This window comes from Ctenopharyngodon idella, chromosome 8, assembly GCF_019924925.1.
Source record: "Ctenopharyngodon idella isolate HZGC_01 chromosome 8, HZGC01, whole genome shotgun sequence".
In the NCBI taxonomy this organism is placed as follows: Eukaryota; Metazoa; Chordata; class Actinopteri; order Cypriniformes; family Xenocyprididae; genus Ctenopharyngodon; species Ctenopharyngodon idella.
Genome location: NC_067227.1, coordinates 25,159,886 through 25,181,195, shown reverse-complemented (window position 1 = coordinate 25,181,195; position 21,310 = coordinate 25,159,886). Strand labels below are relative to the sequence as shown.

At 36.0% G+C, this 21,310-nt stretch overlaps 1 protein-coding gene across 9 annotated transcripts in view; it reads left to right on the top strand.

Moving 5' to 3' along the window:
• LOC127517499 (cAMP-specific 3',5'-cyclic phosphodiesterase 4D-like) overlaps positions 1-21,310 on the top strand; it is a 136,472-nt gene that overhangs the window by 96,170 nt on the left and 18,992 nt on the right. For 4 of the 9 annotated variants that reach the window (XM_051903247.1, XM_051903248.1, XM_051903249.1 and 1 more), the window contains 4 exons: positions 17,294-17,485; positions 17,730-17,766; positions 17,876-17,952; positions 18,654-18,703. In XM_051903247.1, the coding sequence (XP_051759207.1) occupies positions 17,294-17,485; positions 17,730-17,766; positions 17,876-17,952; positions 18,654-18,703 (356 nt within the window). Of the gene's footprint in view, positions 1-6,178; positions 6,312-8,674; positions 9,012-17,293; positions 17,486-17,729; positions 17,767-17,875; positions 17,953-18,653; positions 18,704-19,084; positions 19,158-21,310 lie in introns of those variants that run through there. The other 5 variants (XM_051903256.1, XM_051903255.1, XM_051903251.1 and 2 more) reach the window with 4 other exon arrangements.

Below are 21,310 nucleotides of genomic sequence, written 5' to 3'. Positions count from 1 at the left end.
AGAAACTTTTATTTTTACTTCACTACATTCTAAAGAATAGCATTAGACTTTTTACATCATTCCATTTCCTAAAAACATGCCGTTCCTAGATATTTTGAACTGAAGAAATTCTTTTGAACACGTTAAATTGCAAATCGCACCAAATGATTCATTTGCGAATTGCAGCTGTTCTCGGATCAACAACTTACTGATTCAATGATCCATTCAGAGCGAGTCTCCAGTGAACTGAATTCACAAGTCTGACTCAAATGAGCCAAGAACCGGGAGATCCTCTGAGCTTGAGTGCATGCGCGGCCGATGGCACGAAAAGTAAGTTATAAATGCAGAATTTTAGGATTGATTATTGTAAAAGAAAATCATATTTAGGTCACGACTGTCAGTTGTTTGTAAAAGGGCGAGCAGTTTAAGCCCACTGTAATGCTTGAATGCGGACATGTCCACCTCACCGTCTCAACCGGGTAAGTTTTAGGTACCCCTATGGCATCTCCCCACAGTGGCTAACCAAGCAAACCTTGATCACTTGCAAGTTACCGTAATCTGTTAGTTTGCTGCCATCTAGTGGACTAAGTAGAATTTTTAGTGACAGATTGAAGAGAGAAATATGTATAGTAGGTTCTAAAATTTAAATTCACTGCTCTGTCAGTTGTATTTAGTTTTGAATATTATCACTTATATCCTTTAAGTTCTAATATAGTGGATTATTCAGTGGTCATTTGTACTGCAAGTTCTTAAATTTTGCTATTCTCATACATTAGCAACTGTTTTCTAAAGAAATTGTCACTAGTGGTTGGTCACAATGCTAGAGGGTCGAGGAACTTCTATGCAGTTGCTGAGGTTTTCTGAATGTATTTTAGTGCATTTCTATTCTTCAATAATGATTATTTATTTAATGGCTTTTGGGGGCCACCATGGGGTCCTTGATTGATACTTGTTTTATTATCTGCTAGGTCTGATTGCTCCAAAAAAGTCACAGCAGACAATAAAATAGGACGAATCATTACAATATGGTGTGAGTTAAATGCCAAAGTTTAATAGTTTGGTTTTGGATTAGGATTTAAAATGAACCTAAACAGCTAAACAGATTTCTGACCACAAACCCATCATGCAACACAGAATGAATAAATGAACTAGTACATACAGTGTATAACAAGACATTAGGTGTAGTACACATGAAAGACTACATTAGCAGGCCAATGCTGTTCCACTGCACCGTAGGTTAAATTGGCTGTAAGTAGAAATATAGTGTCTGTGGCATCTTCTCGTTTGTGAGACTATGTTCTTGATGTGCGTCAGCCCCGTCTGTCTGATTAAGGGCAGAGAGTCGGGACATAAAAGCTTTTTTGAAATGGCACAGAGTCAATATAAGTATGATTGGAGCAGATCAGGAGAATTCCACGAAAGGTGCGTGTGGGATTTTGCACGCTTAGACACTCACACGCTCACTCTGGTTGGTCTTCATTAAAGTTTATTAATGGCTGATTGAGCTTACTGATTTCGCCAATGATTTCAGCACCTACCTGCTTCTTGTTCACCCACCTCCTGCTCTCTCTCTCTCTCTTTTTCCCTCCTCTTCCTTTCTGCACATCCTCCAGTCCTCACTCAGTCTCTTCACTCTCATTTATCCTCACAGTACTGAAAACTGGTCAAACTGACCCAGGCAGACTTGCTCAGCTGTAGTCGGTCCTGTTCAGCTTTGATTGTAAGTCAACAATGAGTTTGCCAGCAAACTCAGAACTTTGTTCTCTGGAGAGGATTGCCCGTTTCCGTAGCGCTTGCATCAATGGCTCGCCGTATGCCATCAACAAACCTATTGACATCAAGCCCAGGAGGAAATGGTAAAGCTTTATGTGTGTGATGTGTGTCAGAATAGTCAGCTGCTACGTTTTTGTAATTCGATTTAGGATTGGATCATAATTTGGGAGATGTTTAGCATTTGTCATCCTTGTAAAATGTTTCCCTGGGGAATTATTTGGAAAGAATTAGGGATGTTTCACTTTTTGTAGTGTTAATAATCATAATAATAATGTATTTTATTTAGAGGTGCCTTTCATAACACTCAAGGACACCTTAAAACTTAATGACAGTCATAAAATACAAGACAGCAATACAATCAAAGCAACATCTGTTCAACATTAAGATAATTCATAAATTAAAAAAAGTAATCAAGAAAAGTTAATTTAAAAAGATTAGTTTTAAGTTGTGGTTTAAAAGTAATAAGACAATCAGTTTTGGACTCAGTTTGGATCACATATTATGTGAATGCTTATGGTCTATGATTATACCTAAACTTGTTACTAGTTTTTAAATTTAACAGAAAATGCATGTAAATATGTAAAAAAAAAAATATTATTTTTTTTAGACTATGGTTAATAATAGGATGTGATAACCAGCTGGTGAGCCCATTGATTTTCTTAAAGACCCTTTAATGCTTTTTGCCACCGATAAACCTATTTTATCTGTAGCTCTGTTAGATAAATGGCAGTAAATAGGTTGATTTGAGTGGCAGTCGTGACCTGTGCTGTGCAAATGTCAGATATTGAGGGAACTTACATAACAAATGTGTATTCATTTATAAAAAGATTCATATTAGTTGTTTTACTACTAAATACACTAATGGCATTGTTTTGACAACTGTACAGTTTAACAATGAGCAGGTGTGTGTCAATAACTACAGTACACATTGAGAGAAATTTGAATGCGTGTATGTGTGTGAGTGTAAGAGAGTAGGTCAGTGTGTATTGGGCCTAAGACAAATGCTCGGCAACAGAGAATCGCTATCAGATATGTGCCTTATGCTAATGCCAATAAACCACACACACACCCTCTCAAACACACTATAACACACATACACACTACCATTAAAACACAGACTTAGAATGGACAGGTAAAGGACATGTCAGATAACGTGATAAAGTTTGCAGATGAAGAAAGAAAATCAAGTTATTTTTATCTAACTGTATTTTTCCCAGAATAGTAGCACAGACCCATTCAGATTATCTGCGTTGTGTTGTTTATTTTTCCTGCATCGGCCAACTAATGTTGCGTCTGTCTGTGCATGGTTTTATTTCATCCAAGTAATTATGAGTTGGTGGTTTAACACATTTATCATATTTAGAACATATTCAACACTTTTAAAATAGCTTTGTTTTTCTTAGATCAACTCCTGATGATTTATTTTTATCAATAATTGGTTGTAGGTGAGTGGGAGTGTGATATGGAGATGAATGCATGTGGAGATGCAGCAGTACATTATCAGACACTTACCATCTGGTATCAGTGTAGTACTTTTAGACGGACAGCATGGAAAGTTCTCCTGGCTTGAAAAGAGGTAATTAAATTAAATGCTGAAATAATATGTGTATATATATATATATATATATATATATATATATATATATATATATATATAATATACGCTCACCGGACACTTTATTAGGTACACCTTGCTAGTACTAGATTGCTCTAAGGTGCTCTATTGGATTGAGATCTGGTGACTGTGGAGGCCATTTGAATATCATTGTCATGTTCAAGAAACCAGTTTGAGAAGATTTGAACTTTGTGACATGGCATGTTATCCTGCTGGAAGTAGCCATCAGAAGTCATAAAGGGATGGACATGGCCAGCAACAACATTTAGGTAGGCTGTGTTTAAACAATGCTCAAATTGGGGTTCTTTTGTTCCTTTGGCCATAAGATTGTTAAACTCTAGTGCAAAGGACATGACTGTCTGATTGTTATTGATACAGGTATCTTGTTATGCAGCTTATTTGTATTGCCCAAAACAAATTTCCCTTAAGAGGGACAATAAAATATTATCATCATTACACCACCAGCCTGAACCATTGCTTTCATGTTGTTTATGGCAATTTCTGACCCTGCTATCTGAATGTTGGAGCAGAAATCGAGACTCATCAGACCAGGCAATGTTTTTCCAATCTTCTATTGTCCAATTTTGAGCCTGTGCGAATTGTAGCCTCAGTTTCCTGTTGTTAGCTGACAGAAGTGGCACCTGGTGTGGTCTTCTGCTGCTGTAGCTCATCTGCTTCAATGTTCGGCATGTTGTGTGTTCAGAGATGCTCTACTGCAGACCTCGGTCGTAACAAGTGGTTATTTGAGTTACTGTTGCCTTTCTATCAGCTTGATCCAGTCATTCTCCTCTGACCTCTGGCATCAACAAGGCATTTTCGCCCACAGAACTGCCGCTCACTGGTTATTTTTTCTTTTTCGGACCATTCTCTGTAAATCTTAGAGATGGTTGTGTGTGAAAATCCCAGTATATCAGCAGTTTCTCAAATACTCAGACCAGCCTGATATTTGCTCAGATATTTGAGTGAACGAGTAGTTAAACAGATGTAAAGTGTGAGTGTGTATAAAAGTAAAAAAAAAACATAAAAAAAAACAGCATTCATTTAAAATAGAAATCTTTTGTAACAATAAACACTGTTTAAAAGTTTGGGGTCAGTAATTTTTTTCTTTCTTTTTTTTAAATAAATTAATACTTTTAATCAGCAAGGATGTGTTAAATTGATAAAAAGTGGTAGTAAAGATTTATATTGTTTTCTGTTTTGAATAAATGCTGTTACTTTTTATTCATCAGTGAATCCTGAAGAAAGTATGACAGGTTCCAAAAAAAAATATTAAAGGATTAGTCCACTTTAAAATAAACTTTTCCTGATAATTTACTCACCTCCATGTCATCCAAGATGTTCATGTCTTTCTTTCTTCAGTCAAAAAGAAATTAAGGTTTTTGATGAAAACATTCCAGAATTATTCTCCTTATAGTGGACTTCAATGGCCTCCAAACGGTTGAAGGTCAAAATTACAGTTTCAGTGCAGCTTCAAAGGGCTTTAAACGATACCAGACGAGGAATAAGGGTCTTATCTAGCGTAACGATCGGTCATTTTCGAAAAAAATGTAAATGTATATACTTTATATAAACAAATGTTCGCCTTCTAAGTGCTTCCACCAAAACCGCATTTCCGTATTCTCCAAAAAATGTACGCTGTATGTCCCACGCCTCCCTATTCTACTTACGGAAAAAATGTAACTGACGCTGCGTTCGTTCCGTAAGTTGAATAGGGAAGGCGTAGGACATACAGCGTAAGCGTTTTGAAGAATGCGGAAAGCGGAAGCACGCGCAATATTAATATTACTGTTTTTTATGTATTTTTGATCAAATAAATGCAGGCTTGATAAGCATAAGAGACTGCTTTCAAAAACATTAAAAATAGTAATCTTTCATACTAGTAAAATTAGTAATGTTTCAAACTTTTGACCAGCACTGTATACATTGTAGCTTTACCCATAATCGCTCTTACCCATGTCGCCAGCGTATAACAGACCTTACCTGAGTTTATAAAGCTTATTATGTGAATGAACTGCATTGCTCACAGGTCTGTAATGGATTTAAAATGTGTCCTCAGCTTACCTCAGTTTAATGCATTCGACCATAGATGACTTTTCTGATGAAACAGATACACTACGGTAGGGTCAAAGATTTTAAGGCAAAGAGTCCTTTAGTTTTTATTTTCTTTCAAAGCACTAAATAGAAACAAATACGACCACAGAACTTTTACATTTTTTATATAAACTTAAATATTGAATATTAAATGTTTATGGCCCTGTAACAGAGCTGAATGAGTGAATTTCATAACACAGAATTTCATTTGAATGTCCTTTTTGAGGCGTTAGCTCTGTTAAGCTTAAAAACTTTGTGCAAGAAAAAAAAACTTAAACTTAAAATATCAGTAAGGGTTCAAATGTTTTGATTTCAGCTTAGCTATTTTAGAATGTGTTTGCAAAAAAAAAAGTAACATTTAGCTCTGTCTTGTGCAACAAGCACTTTCTCGTCTCTTGCTGAAATTAAGTTAATCCCAAACCACACTATAATTACTGCATGCTTGGAGGACAAAGGACAACATACAGTATATACAATTGTTTTTACAGGTTTACAAAACTATAATCTATTTTTCAAAGCTGATTGCTTTCTGGTGACATAGTTTCATGTACAGTTTATCAGCACTGAAGCTTGTGTTTCTGACTTGGCAGTTGAATGCGAGAAGGCCAGACAGGTGTTATTGGATTATGGGATGAAGTCAGAGTAGTGACGTGGACATTTTCCTCACACAAAGCTGAAGCTCTCTTATTTGAGGTCAGTCAAGCTGTCGGTTTCATCAGGACACCATGGCTAGGGAATCTCCAGGCGGTTCTCCTCTTTCTCACTTTCTTAGCACTTTTGCTTGGAACGCCTGCCAGCTTGATATAAACTCACTAAAAGGCAAGAAAAGAAAACGCTGGTTCAAGTCACGCAGGTACAAACAGACTTGCATATTAAAGAAGTATATGGTTTACAATATGCCTTTTTTAATCTGTTGACAGTACACAGTAACAGTTGTGACTGTAGCAGTAACTGTTTTATTGCACAGATTTTGATGGGGTTTTTTTTTGTTTTCTTTTGTTGTTGTTTTGCAGTGTACTTAGTTCAAAACTGACTTAAAGATCCTCCAAGCTAAATTTCAAATTTACATTTTTGTAATAGCTCTTGAGTGAACAAGTGAACGCGATAAAACCGCACTGGGACACATTATATAATTGTTTCATATGTTGTAGTTTTTAAAAACAGTCTATTACAATTTCTGCTGACCGAAGCAATTGTTTGTGTGTGTATGTGTGTGTGTGTGTGTATATATATATATATATATATATATATATATATATATATGGGTCATTGACGAATAAAGTTTTTAGAAGTGTAAAAAAACATAATGGAGATCTAATTAATTCTGAAGTTTTATTAAGTGTTAACAATGAGATTATGTGGTTTTTATAATCAATTAACACTGCTTTTGTCATTTTTTTACAATATGGACAAAATTTGTGACCAAAAAAGTCATTTAAAGTCATTTGGTTTAACCAAAATTTCGGTTTTACCGAATGACACTTTTGGTTATAACGAATGACAATATTTTCAAACAGTGCTAACAGGCTGATATCTAGCTAGCTAGCAAAAGGACAATCAAACATTTTATATTTAGTACAAGTTTTTAAAATATTACAACATTTTCCATGTTTTATAGCGGTTGTACTGAATGACCTGATGTTTTGGGACATGCGTGAAAACATGAATTTTTCAAATAGTTAAAAGAGGGTTAGTTACTTTTCTTCATGACGTGGTGGTCCTTTGCAGGTGTCTGAATGATGTCACATCCTGTCACATGATATTGACCGCATGACTTGATCCAAAATGGTCCCTTTATATTGATTACTCCGAATGACATCAATGAAATTCATTTTTCCGGACATTCATTCTCATAACAAAGCATCGACTTCTACACATAATTTTAATACCATTTTAATACCCGTCATGTCATTAACCAATATATATATATATATATATATATATATATATATAATCACAGTAGTCAACATTTGAAGTGGATCAAAAAAGTTCATCAAAGTTGTCGTAAGAAGAAGGTTTTAGGACAACTTTGAAAGGTTTTGATTCACTTCAAATGTTGACTACTGTGTATATGTATATATATATATATATATATATATATATCACACACACATATATATATAGTGTGTGTGTGTGTGTGCTCTGGCAAATATACATGTGTTTATATAGAAGAAGAAAAATAAAAATACCCAAGTCTGAGAAATATTCATTGGAGTAAAAAAAACAAAAAAACAGTGACAACTTGCCCCAGTTGATATAAATGTATTTATGGTTGGTTAATTCCCCCCCCCCCCACTGAGAAAATGACTTTGTTAGGAGATGTTATTGATTTTTATCTATTACTATCTGCTTTAATCTCTTGTGAACACAGGGGGGCAATGATGCACACAAACATAGATTAGCTGCTAGATACTGTATATGTGATATTATGCGTCTATACCTAATGAGACAAACACACGCTCACCTTAAAAGTATCTTTTTTAGCATCTTTTTCAGTTTGTTATAATTTAGAACTGATAGATATCTAAATGTTTCATAATCAGACCTCTGTAATCTTTCACTGAAGATTAAAATCAAGCCTGTTGTCCAAATGCTTATTGAAACCATCAAGTGGGTGGAGCTGTAAGCGATACTCTCTGCTTTGCTGTCATTGGTTGACGCATGTCATGAGTCACCGGAGGGCCCTTGGCATGGGTTAATGTGTGAACCGTTAATCGCAGCGGTAAACAAACTAGACAAGCACAGCCATGTGTGTTAGATTTTTCTTTGTTGAAGAGATCTCTAATTGAAAAGTGGTACATGACATTTAGTACTAGTTTCTTTTCATCTTTATAAGACTCTTATATAATGTTGGTTACTATGTGAAAGCGCATTTAATAAGTCCTTTGTAAATGATTGCTTGGATCAAGTGGTTTTAAATTTCCAGGCTAAACAGGATGTGCAATTTTAAACTAAATGCTTTTGACTCAGTGTGAAATCATACTTCTGGGCAACTCCTTCCCGTTTTTTAGGGAGTTGTATACGTCCGTTGGGATTACTTACCTTTCATTTTTCCTCGTCATCTGAAACCTCTCAAGTTGAGGTGTAAGTTTCCTCCCCTATTCATTCGTCTCAAACATGAGGAGTGCCCTACCCCCGACTACGTCATTACTACACGAGTCCGAGCAATGAGCCCTGCAGCCAGCCAGCCAGGAAGGGAGGGAGGGAGGGAGGAAAGTACATAGGGTGGGAGTTTCAGGAGAGAGTGTGAGAGGGGGAGAGACAGATTGTCTTGCATTATAGCAGCCGGTTGCTGAGTGACACAAACACTAGAGCGCCTGTCCAGTCAGTTTGAGAGTCCCGGACCACGAGGGGCTTCTGTCAGTGGAACAAACAGAGGCAGGGCCGTCTCGACAGAGTTATGTTCACGCTTGGAGACGCATGTGAGGACTGAAAACAAATGCACACTCTTGGGATTAGCTGTAGCCGCTAACAGAGGGAAATCCACGTCCAGAATGAGCATTATCATGAAGCCCCGGTCTCGCTCCACCAGTTCACTTAAGAACACAGATGGGTAAAGGAGAACTTTTGACTATCTCCTTCTGTCTCCCTTAACCTAGAACCCAGTGCTTGCTATTTCCTTCTTCTGTCTTACACCAGCCGATATCTCTTTTTAACATCTTGTGTAATTCTCTGCTTCCTCTTAAGTTTTAACCCCCATTGTTTTTTCACTCACCTTCCGTAAATTGTGCTCCACTCTTCCTAAAGAATTAATCTTTTATTTACGTTCTCTTCCACTAGTACTTTTCCTCTTGGTTTTTCATTTACTCTGTCTTTCGCCGACTTGTTAAAGTGTAACTGTGGGATAGATTTAAACATTTGTTGATGCTTTTGTTGCCTGTCAGATATGGGATTTCATCAAAGTGAACTATTTTGATAACATTAAAAATGATTTTCATTTTACTAAACCATTTTGTAAAATATACTTTTTATGTATAATGAATATTTCATTTAAAACAAGAAGATAAATAAGTTTTTTTTTTTTTTGTCATTATTTAAGTTTTTATTTAATCATAAGGACTGTAAATAATTTTGAATCTAGATGCTTTTATGCATCTACCTCCTATTGTAGATGGAAATAAGTACATTAAACATGAAAAAATCTGGTTTTAGATTACAGAGTTTATGCAAAATGTTAATTTGTAGCCTAATGAACATTTTGTAGAGTGAAAATGATTAGATATGATATGAAATATGGTTGGTTTTGATCATTTTAGTCACTACTCATAACTGAAAAAAGTACAGTATGTCGACCAGTAAGAGATCCAAAACATTTGTGCAATCACCTAAAAAAAAAAAGTAAAATGGCAAAAAGTGAAATGGATTATTTCCACACAAGGAGGCTGCTGCTGGATTGCAGCATATTTGGCAAGCATCGCCAAAGGGCAGATACCTCACCCTAGTCTCTCTTGTCCCATCTTGTTCTACATTTGTATGTGCTTATTTTAGAAATTATGATTGTTTGTAGAGGACTTATTATATTGGTACAACAGATTTCAGTGTGTTTGAACACACTGTGCATGTAAAGTATAATTTGAGCAGCCTTCCGTCGCTGCAAACCATGAGATATTGCATATTGATGATTCACAGGCTCATTTTGGTGTATAATTCTGTCATGTTTTTGTATGAACGTTTATATAGTAGGCTAGCAAAAAAGATACAGGTTACTTACCCCCCTTTGCTCGTGGAATGCTCCATTTGGTCTCCATGAATAACAGCTCTCAGCTAAGCAAACACGACCTTGCTTTGAGAATGTTCAAGTGTATGTGTGTGGTTGTGTGTGTATGAAAAAAGGTTAAGAGGTCAGGATGGAGGAAATCTCACTGACATCTTAATGATGTCATCAATGTGAGGACAATGTGCGTGTATCAGTATGTGCTTCCTTCACCTTATATATTGACCCTATCGACTGCGGTTCCTGTTTGTTTTGCTTTATTGTAATGCATGACAGTGACTCTACTCATGTCATACACACCAGTCATAAATTGACAGTTGCCACCTCATATCCTGTCGTTTATGGTATTGCCATTTGGGATACATTATGGGAATAAAATATTACCATAATTTGAATTAAAATACTCTATGGTTATATTAAACGCACAAATCAAAACAGTAAAATGGACTTGTGGTTGCACAATGCATTTAAAGGGATAGTTCACCCCAAAATGAAATAACTGACTCACCCTCATGCTGTCTCCAATGTATATGACTTACTTTCTTCAGATAAACACAAATGAAAGTGAGTCCATTTAATGTAAGTAAATGGCTGCTGCTCGGTTGACGCTTGAAAAACCACACACAGCAATCATGACGGTAATCCATACGACCCCAGTGGATGAATCAATGTTTTCCGAAGCAAAACAATAGGTGTGTGTAAGAAAAATACTAATATTTTTTTTTTTTTTTTATAACTGTAAACCATTCCTTCTGGTCTACTGTCATACAAGCGTTCACGAGAGGGACTTTGTGATTGATTATTTTCTTGAAAATCGTTGTTTGTTTGTTTATATGAAGAAACAAGTTATATACATTGTGGATGGCAAGAGGGTGAGTAAATGATAAGAGAATTTCCATTTTTGGGTGGACTATCCCTTTAAGAGAGGTCTTTTATCTTTCATGGAGTGTGTAAATCTATGTGTATTTGTGCTTCTATATAAAAGAGAGGGTTGTGCATTTGTTGTCTTGTATGACACCTAATCTGATGGAATACGTCATTCAAGCTTTGCCACAAAAGCAGTTTTAATTGGATGGCTCTTGATGTGTTTATCTATCAAGGTGCTATAATGTGGCTGTAATAAAAGTGCAATATTTGCATTTTGTGGAAGTGTGTGTTAAGGTGGGTGCATGTTTTTCTGTTGTCAGCAGCAGTTGTTAAATATGGCTGTTAATCTCATTCTGTACACAAAGGTTTTGGTTATTTAAATGAGTGACAACCACATTTTATAACAAATTAACTCTTCATAAATTGAGGTAGTGATGACAGAGTTTTCATTTCAGAACCAAACTGAACAATTGAAAAGTCACTTCCAAAAATTTGCTGCTCTGACTTTCTGATTCACTTTGCCATATTTTCTTCAGCATTTTAACAAGTTATTTTTATACTTTTGACAAAGCTTGATTTGATTCATGAATTATTCCTGCATGCTATTTTTATCTGTGCATCTCTTTTATTTGTCTATTTTGAGCATATTCCTGTTCTGTCTCATGATTGACAAGAAAACGGCAGTGTTTTGGAAACAGCCTCATGTAATCACCAGAGGAAACATGATGTCTTATACTTTCTCTTTGCATGGTGTCTCAAACCAGCCAGGTTCCACTTTCTGAATGTCCCATGGTCAGACTCCATATTTCATGTGCTTTTTTGTTCCTCTCTTACACACTAATGGACCACATGCTGTTAAATAGAGCTTAGGAGGGCAGGCATGTACCAGTTCATTAGCTATCAAAGTTAAACTTTAGGGAAAATTCAACCACAAATTCTGTCATTCTGAATGTATTACTTGGAAAAACTGTATTTTAATTATAACAGTATTCTAATTAGCCTTCTGTATAAAACTTCAATTTTTCCCAAATCTACTTTGAAACCCTTATTAAGAACTAGATGATATAACACTCTTAAATATAAGGCATTTGTGTGCTTTATATATATATATTCTTTTTTTTTCTTTAGTTACTTTTGGAATCATGAAATGTATTTTAGCTTATAGTTTTTTCCTAGTTATGTTTATTTTTATTTCAGTTAACAGGTGTTTTCATTTAGTTCTCGCATCTGGCTTACATTTTGCAAGACATTCATTATCAAGAGGCTTCTGTTGTCATTTTATTTTTATTCTAAACATTAGTACTTAAAAGTATCATTTAAGTTTCTGTGAGAACGCTGTGAACTCTGCCATGCTAACTGGCAAAAATTGGTTTGATACCAAAAACAGAAGTTTAGGAACAGCCAGTCTCAATTAAAATTCCATAAACTACACAGGCAAAGAGATTGGGCAAGGCTTCTGTTATCACTCACTGTCGTCCACAACAGTAGAGCGAGCCAGTTCAACATCTGATGCCATAGATAGCATAGTAGTGATTACAGTTAATTATCCCTTTGATTTTAAAGGGACAAACATATTTAATCTTTTCGCGAAAGCGCCATTGAAGTAATTGGACCGACGCCCGTAGTCATTCTTGTATTTTGTGATTTGTTTTAGATGATTCTATAGCAAACCACTTTGATTTTTACATTTCTTGACTATCATTTAAGTTAGAAACATGTTTTTCTGCTTATGATCCTCTTTACTAGTTCCATGTCTAGAGAGATAGAGAACTCTTTTTGCAAGCAACCCATGAACAACCAAAATCTAGGGCTGTGCAATTAATTGACATCATAATAAAATCGTGATGAGCATGCACAATTTCTAAACCGCAAAAAGCAAGATTTTTCCACCAGCCCACAGTGTGCAATGCCTAAATGCAGCATGCCTAAATCTAGTGCCAGAACAGAGCGGGCTTACCATTACGACATGGAAGACAGCAAAGAAACAGAGAACCTAAAAAACCTTGATCTAAAAAAAAATCAACAACCACAGTTTGGGAATATTTTGAATACAAGAGAGATGAATTGCAGCATAGTTTAACATTTAACATTTTCTGTGTATTTTTCCTCTTTATTTTTTAGAAAACTGCTATAATGATGTAACTCCATTCACACAGGGTAACCATGGATGTTCATCACATTAACTGTGGAACATTAACTAATATTTGTCAATCAGAAAGTTTCCAAGTACTTTCTTAATTGTTAATTATTTACGAACACTTTTTAGTCCTTTGTATGTTATATGATAAAAGTTAAGTAAACTCTCCAGAACTCTACAGTTAATTCTCCAGAAGCCCAGACAAGTTTGGAAAATAATTCCTATTTGCATTCTTAGATATTATCAGTGGTGTCTGGAGAGATCCCACCCAGCCCACTCCTTTAATGATTTAAAATAACTGGAAGTCATTATGATTATCTAGAACTGGCTGTATAATGTAGCGTCACACAGCGTTCTGTGATGTCAAAAGAGTTTCTATCCAGTTCTAGCACAAAACAAAACAAAAAACATAGTTTTTGGAAAATGTAGTCATACACCATATACTGTATGTCCGTATGGCTTCGACTACACACTCCTCTCAGGTAAACTGAACTGCGGTTAACACTACAACTTTTTTATATTTTGACGTGTACTATATGAGAGCAACAGAAATATTTCTCACAACATTGAGGTAGAGGAGATTTTTATCCAACTCTGATAAAGAGAACTCTATATTACCAAGGTTTTAATAATGAACTGAATTTCTTTGGTTTTCATTGTTCTGTGCCATGTGTGAATAAATTACGCAGTCTTTGTATATCCGGAACAAAAACACTTCGATGTAATTACCCTCAAAATGCACAGTGCTACTATATAAGATGTGTTGGTCTGTGTTCATTTGTGTGTGTTTGTATGTTAAGTGTAGTTTAAGAAGGCAGTGATACTTGTACAGGGAACAGATGGAGACCTCCATATACTGCTTATTTGATAGAGGGAATTCAAGGAAATGTAATGAGAGCACTTCCAAAGTGAAGACGTGGAGGAAAGGGAGAGGATGGGAGTGGTGTATTTTTTCCCCTCTGTAACGGAAGACACATTAGAAAAGCAAACTGCTCATAAAACTGTTTGTTGATGGGCTGGTCATTCCCTGAAAGGGTCTTATTTTGAGGAAGCAAAATTAAAAAGATCTTGATGGCAGAATTTGTAAGATTTTTATTAAGCAGCACAACTTGTTTTCAACATTGATAAAAATGAGAAATGTTTCATCAGCACATTAGAATGATTTCTTAAGGATCATGTGACACTAAAGATTGGAGTAATGATTCTGAAAATGTAGCTTTGTCTAAATTCCATTTTAAAATATATGAAAACCGTTATTTAAAATTTTTGTAATTTTTCACAATATTACTGTTTTTACTCTATTTTTGATCAAATAACTTTAGCCTTGGTGTGGATAAGAAGCTTTTTCAAAAACATTTTTAAAAAACTTGAGCGGTAGTGTACATGGAAAAACACTAACTTTTTTGCTCACCAGCCACTGTGGCTAGTGGTTTTCCAAAGTTACTAGCCACTCACTGGCCACAATTTTGACATTGATACCATGGGAAAAAAACTGCCATATAAATATTTTTAATATTATCTCATAATTTGGCAGCAGGTATATTAGGCTGCTGTCACTTTAAGTCCTGACACACAGATCCATTATACATAAAACATAACTGACTGTGTTTACATGAATACTCGCCAAGACCGGCATTCTAACATTATTTTGTGTGTATTTGACTGTTTAAGCGCAATAAGCAGCAAAAAATAACTTGATTTAGTACTGAGAGGCAGCTTTATGTGACGCACTTTGGGTGTGTCTGCGGAAATTAGTAAAATTATGCACAATACGCACAATCCCACAGAGAAATTCAAGCCCTGTAACACCAACAATATTCATCCGGAGCAAGCGAAATGAGTGAGTGAGGGGAGGCAGGTTTGAGTGTCAACTCGATGTCGGAGAGATGAGAGAGTAAGAAAGCGCAGCTGGTATTGTGTATCTATTCTGCGGAAAATGAGTCAGTATGTATCAAATTGATATTTTGACAACACCACATTGCACTTAGTTTATTATTTTAGATGCCATTTTAAAAGACTACAATTGAAAAATGTATATCCTATTATATATAAATTTAAACCTGCCAAAGTGGCAAGTAGGAGAGACTGCGTTACACGCCACAACACCTGCATTTAGCGGGTGTTAATGTCAAGCCCTGTGTGTGTGTGTGTATATATATATATATATATATATATATATGTGTGTGTGTGTGTCTAAGAATCTGTAAAATATTTTGTTTTTTGAGCACAGGTGGTTTTAGGGGTAGTGAGTGATAATATCATAATTTCATATGTGTAAAAAGGAATGTAATATTTATTTTAGGAATCTCAAAAAGTGAAAATGCTGCTGTTTTCAAAACTAATGGCAGGTGCTGGACATGTTTTGTCCAATCTCTTTAGAATAGGTGAGGTGTCTTCATTTTCATATGAAAGAAACATATTCCAGGCTGACTTATTTATGAATATTATAAAAGCCCATATTCCCCTTTGTTGTGTAAACAGTGCATATGTGTGGGTTACAGTAAAAGGAGAACTGTCTCATTCATAATGCATGCCTAGAGTTGGGATTGTGTGAGACGGTAAGCCGGTGCATTCCTGTGATATGACCCGAGAGAGATGAGGGCAGCACATCTGCGGGCAACTCACCGCAAGCTCTAGCTTTAACTATGAATAAGTCAGTTCTCAATGAAACACAAAAATAAAGTCAAGATGTGTTGGGTTAAAAATGTATAGGATGCAAACTCCAAATATTTTTTTCTGTTTACACTGCTTTGATTGCACTGAACACCGACAATAGAAAGGTCATATGCCTGAGATTCGTTCTTCCTGACATATTTGTTCTCAGTCAAAACAAAGCTCAATCCCCTGAATTACGTGGGTCATGAATCATTGGCCCTTTATGTGCGAAACAGTACTGTCTGCTAAAGTCACCAAGGTGCAGACTGACCCACTAATCCGGATTTATCCATCCGCACCACGTTATTTGACTCAGATGTGAGCCTGCATGGAGGTTATGACGGTGAATAAGACTTACAGCCACGTCACTGTTCACGTCAGGAAAATACCCAGGGCAGAGCAATTATATTAATGCTCCCTGGGGATTATCGGTCAGCATGTTGTTGTAAACACAGTTGGGAGGATTTAAGGACTAGGGAGATGAAGGTTAAGAACGGCACACTCACTGGTCTGGGGAAGCCCTCTAAATTGGGACTTTGCCGGAAGTGTTTTTTTTTTTATTGTTTATTGTTAATTTTTTTAATGTATTAATTTGGGTTTTATTATTTTGCTGTTGCTGCACTACAAAACTACAATGACCTAAATCAATTTGTAATGGTTAGTTACATTACCTTGGAGCAAATGTTGGTTTTCTTACAAGTTTTGAATTTTTGAATTTTTATATTTTATTTCAGTTTGTGTTTTGTTTATTTTCTATTATTTCATTACATGTTTATTTGAAAATAAGGGCTGACACAGTTTTATCCACAGCATAAATTTTGCAAAATTTATTTAAACATTTGAACACGGAAAGAATGCTGATTGTATCCTCTCTGGGTACCTTGTGTCACTATTACGAGTTACCTAGCAAAAGATTTGACCATATTTTTTCCATAAATCCATAAACTTTTGTCATAAACTATCCAAACACACAGATCATTTATAGACTTAAAAATAGATTTTTTTAGACTAAATATCGTTCTAAATATAAAAGAATAGCAGAGTTCACACCACAACTATAACAAAAACAGCACAGAAACAAAATTGTTGTAATCGCTTTCAGAACAGTTTTTTTCCAGCTGATAAATGATTAAAACAGTGACAACCAATCAGAATCCATCCTGTTTTAATGAGCTTGAACATTTAAAGTGGCAGATGACAAAACTGCAGCGCACTTAGAATAAACAGAACAATATCGTCCGCTGGTGTGGATATAATTATCGTTATAGTTATATTTATAGTTATGGTTCTTGGTGTAAACAGGCTTTTAGAGTAGAAAAGAGCAAAAATAAGTAAAAAAAAAAAAAAACCCCAAAAGGTTCTAATGTAAAATTGGTCAGCAATATGCCCACATTGCCGGAAATGTCGTCCAGTTTTAACATTTGACATCAGCGCTAACTGTCTTGTTGTTTTGTCTCCCCAGCTTTGATGTGGACAATGGCACATCATCAGGACGTAGTCCGCTGGATCCCATGGCCAGCCCGGGGTCAGGTCTCATCCTCCAGGCCAACTTTGTGCACAGCCAGAGGAGAGAGTCCTTCCTGTACCGCTCTGACAGTGACTATGACCTCTCACCAAAGTCTATGTCCAGAAACTCCTCCATCGCCAGTGACATGTGAGCAAATGTCTTTTTAAATGCAGAACCGCATTAGTGCAATGTATGTTTTGTTTTTTAACGAATGTGCATGTTTTGTTTTTTAATTGTTAAGACAACTGTATAGCCTACAAGTAGATTAAACTGCAGTTCTCAAAACATTTCTATAAATTATACATTTTATGTGAAAAAAAAAAAAAAAAAGCCAGTGCTGTTGTAATTAGTATTTTATGCTTTTTTTTTCTTTCTTTCCTTTTTTTTGCAGACATGGGGATGACATGATTGTTACCCCTTTTGCACAGGTATTGCATTATTAAATATGTCAATTTTAAAAGAAGATGGTTTAACAACATTAGAAAATGAATACAATTATATAACACCACTGAACTCATTTTTTGTGTCTTCTCTCAGGTTCTGGCGAGTTTAAGGACTGTCCGGAATAATTTTGCTGCTTTAACAAATGTACAACAGGAAAGGGCCAGTAACAAGTATGTTGCTTTCAGTTTAAAATATTCAAATGCACGCACTTTTATCATGACACGGTGCCCACCAAAGTGTTTTTTTCCAGAGGCTTGCGTATTTTTCCAATTGCTTTTTAATGGGAGTGCCACGTTTTTTAAAACAGCAGCAGCTTGACGATGCACTGAGTGCTCTGCATTTTTTTCCAGTCGCCGAGAGTTGAAGAATGTTCAACTTTGGGTAACATGCAGCGCTCATCGCGGTCACTTTTTACTCAACTGTCCAATCGCAGTGGGGCGGGACAAAAACCACAACGACCAACATTCTGCTGGGACAACGGCAACAGACGACAACAAAAGCACAACAACGAAAAAAAATCATTGGAAATAAGAGCCAGAGCAAATACTTTACATTGTATGAACATTGTTTTATTCATAAACAAACTATCTAGTAGGAAATCAGATACTAGTAACACTTCCGCAGGTATTTTCTAGATAGCACATAGCATCTGAAAAAAACTGGGGGGAAAAACGAAGTGCCACCGAAGCGCTCTCAAGCGCCCACAGCAAGGTGTTCTCAGAAGAGCGCTGCCGTTTTTAGCTGGCTAAAACGCTTTGGTGGACACACAGCCTAAATCTTTTTTTTCCAGTATTGACAGAATTTGTTCTGAGATACTGAAATATATCTGTTACTTGCATCATACACAATGACGCCTTCTTTGTTTCAACAGGAGATCCCCCATGTGTAACCCACCTCCCATCACAAAAACCTCCTACACAGGTGTCGTACCTTTGCTTTCTATATTTTGAATATTGCCATACCAACTTAACAGCAGTGCTATTTCTGTATGATTTATAGTAAGCTGTTTGTTAACATTTTAAATTAGCTTTTATTTTTATATTTTCAGTTTTCCTTTTAAGTTATTTTGTTATGTGCTTTTGTCATTTTTATTCATTTTTTAAAATACATATATTTCTATATAGCTGTAATTTAATAGGGTTTTTTGTAATTTTATTACTACTTCAACAACTTCAAGTACTTTTCACTTTGGGTTGTTTTGTTTTCTGGAGAACTGTCTGTCTGATATGAGGGATGATGTTGTCCTTGTGTGGCACCTTCCATTTTGTCTATACCAGCATGAGGGCAGCCTCCAGACATCACATATCGCACTGTGCATGTCATGTACTCTGAAGCTGATAAGGAAAAATTTGTCACAATACCCTCTATGCACAAAGTAAGGCTTTAAAGATACTTTTATACTCACTTTTAACAGTTTAATGCATATACATTTAACCATTTGTTCATGCATATGTCAGCTTTATAGGGCATCCTGGGATGTGACAGTCGCTTTGCCATAATCATGAGCCACTGCTCATTGCATCGATTAGCTGCTTTTTGCAGTCTATTTGTAAGGTTTGCAAAGAAAAGCTTGTTTTGAGATGCAGGTGTTTGACCTAGAACTGTAGTACCAAGCGCTCGCTGGATGTTTAGCATGAGCAGAATGTTCAGCCGCAGAGATAAAAAGCACCAGTGTTATAGATTTATAATATTGATTTGTACTAGAGGCAGTGAGCAGATGGACACGTTATACAATTTAACTCCCCTTGGTGAGTTTAGATGTCATGTGACCCTGATGGGTGTTGAGTGTAGGTTGACTGGATGGATGTCCATATACCATAATGTAGATTAGGATGGAAGCGCCTGTGGCTAAGGATATGACCTGTTCACCACCAGAAGGTGTGCGATGATCTGTAAACTTTCACCATTCTGGTCTTAAAGGGGTCTTGATCTGTGTTGTTTTATTGTTTTATAATGTTTTCTGGGGTGCACTTATAATGTCAGTATGCTTTTTACATCAAAAATAGTCATAATTTAGAAATAAAAGGCATTTTTCCTACCCTGATTTTAATTCTCTTATTTGAAGTCTGCTGTGAGACTTTAGTGTAAATGCACAATGCTGTGATTGGCTAACAACTTTGCCTATGAAATAGCTAAGTATTACTCTCTCGAAAACTTTTAGCAAGCTTTTACTATTATAGCTCTCAAGGTTAACTAATCATGAAGTGTTGATTATAGCATTACATTTGGATCTATGGCATTATATTTAGATTGTGGTATGAAAGGCTGCAGTGATGAACATTGTAGCTGATCACAGACATGTTGTTGAGCGCATGAAAGCATCTCATTATTGCAACTCAATTTCTGCACACTAATGAATGCTTTCATCATAACTAACAGTGCAAAACCGATGTAACTTAGAGATTTGTTGAATAAAACGGGAGTTTTGGCACGAGTCCAGAACTCAGTCACTGATAAACTTGCGCTATTTGATTGACAGCTCCAGTGCGTGCTGTTTGATTGACAGCTCCAGCGATTGTAAAGGGAGCGTTCTTTGATCGCTTTCTTTATATAATTTAATCACCATTTAAATAACAGATTATATTCATCCTTCTAAGAGAAACAACGTGAAGTTGACCATTAGTCACTGGTTTGATTTTCTGACACGTAGACAAAGAACATCTGACTGTACATGAATCATTACATTATCAGATCAGGCATCAGAATTAACAGTTACTTACATGTTGTTGCATTACTGTCGAGTCCATATCGTAAAAGTCTGTTTGCAAAGCCTGCGCCGAAATGCGATTGATTTACCAAAGAATCCGCAGTGAAATGTACCGAATGCAAATAAATAATGCTCAACTGAGACATTCATATTGTTGAAAATAAATAACCATATTCCTAGCATTAGGATCCTTTGAAAGGTAATGTTGTTTTTTAGTCCTGTATCGCTCTTCTCTTCTTGTCATCTTACTAACATGCCAGTGGGCATGGCTAACGTTGCAGTGATAAAGTAGGCATTGATTTCTTCTGCGGTGTTTCACCTATAGATAGGCACATTCCGGGACGAGTCGTTCACTGGGCCTGTTGTCAATAAAAACTTTTATTGGATTAACAAGGAAGTTTTTAGTTCTGAAACAGTTCAGATTCTTATAGTACGATGACCTCTTATATATCAAAAGCTCAAGAAAAAGTTGATTTCTCAATTCATGACCCCTTTAAGCAAGACACTTAGCACTTAGCAAGCTACGTTCAGACTGCAGGTAAATGTGTCCCAAATCACAAATGAACCCTGAATGAGCAATTTTTTTTTTATGTGGTCCTAAATCCAATACAGGTTATGATGATTTGCAGTGTGACCTCAGTCTGAAAAGTCAAATCGAAATTCATGCGACTTTTTACTCTAGATCGACATTCATCACGATTCTGTGCTCATGGGAGTCACTTTTGCGTGTCGACAGTTGCGAAAGGTAGTCAGTGAAGGACAGTGATGTGTTAGAGTTCATAAGTATTACAGTGACAGCTCTATATACAAGCAAAACATCA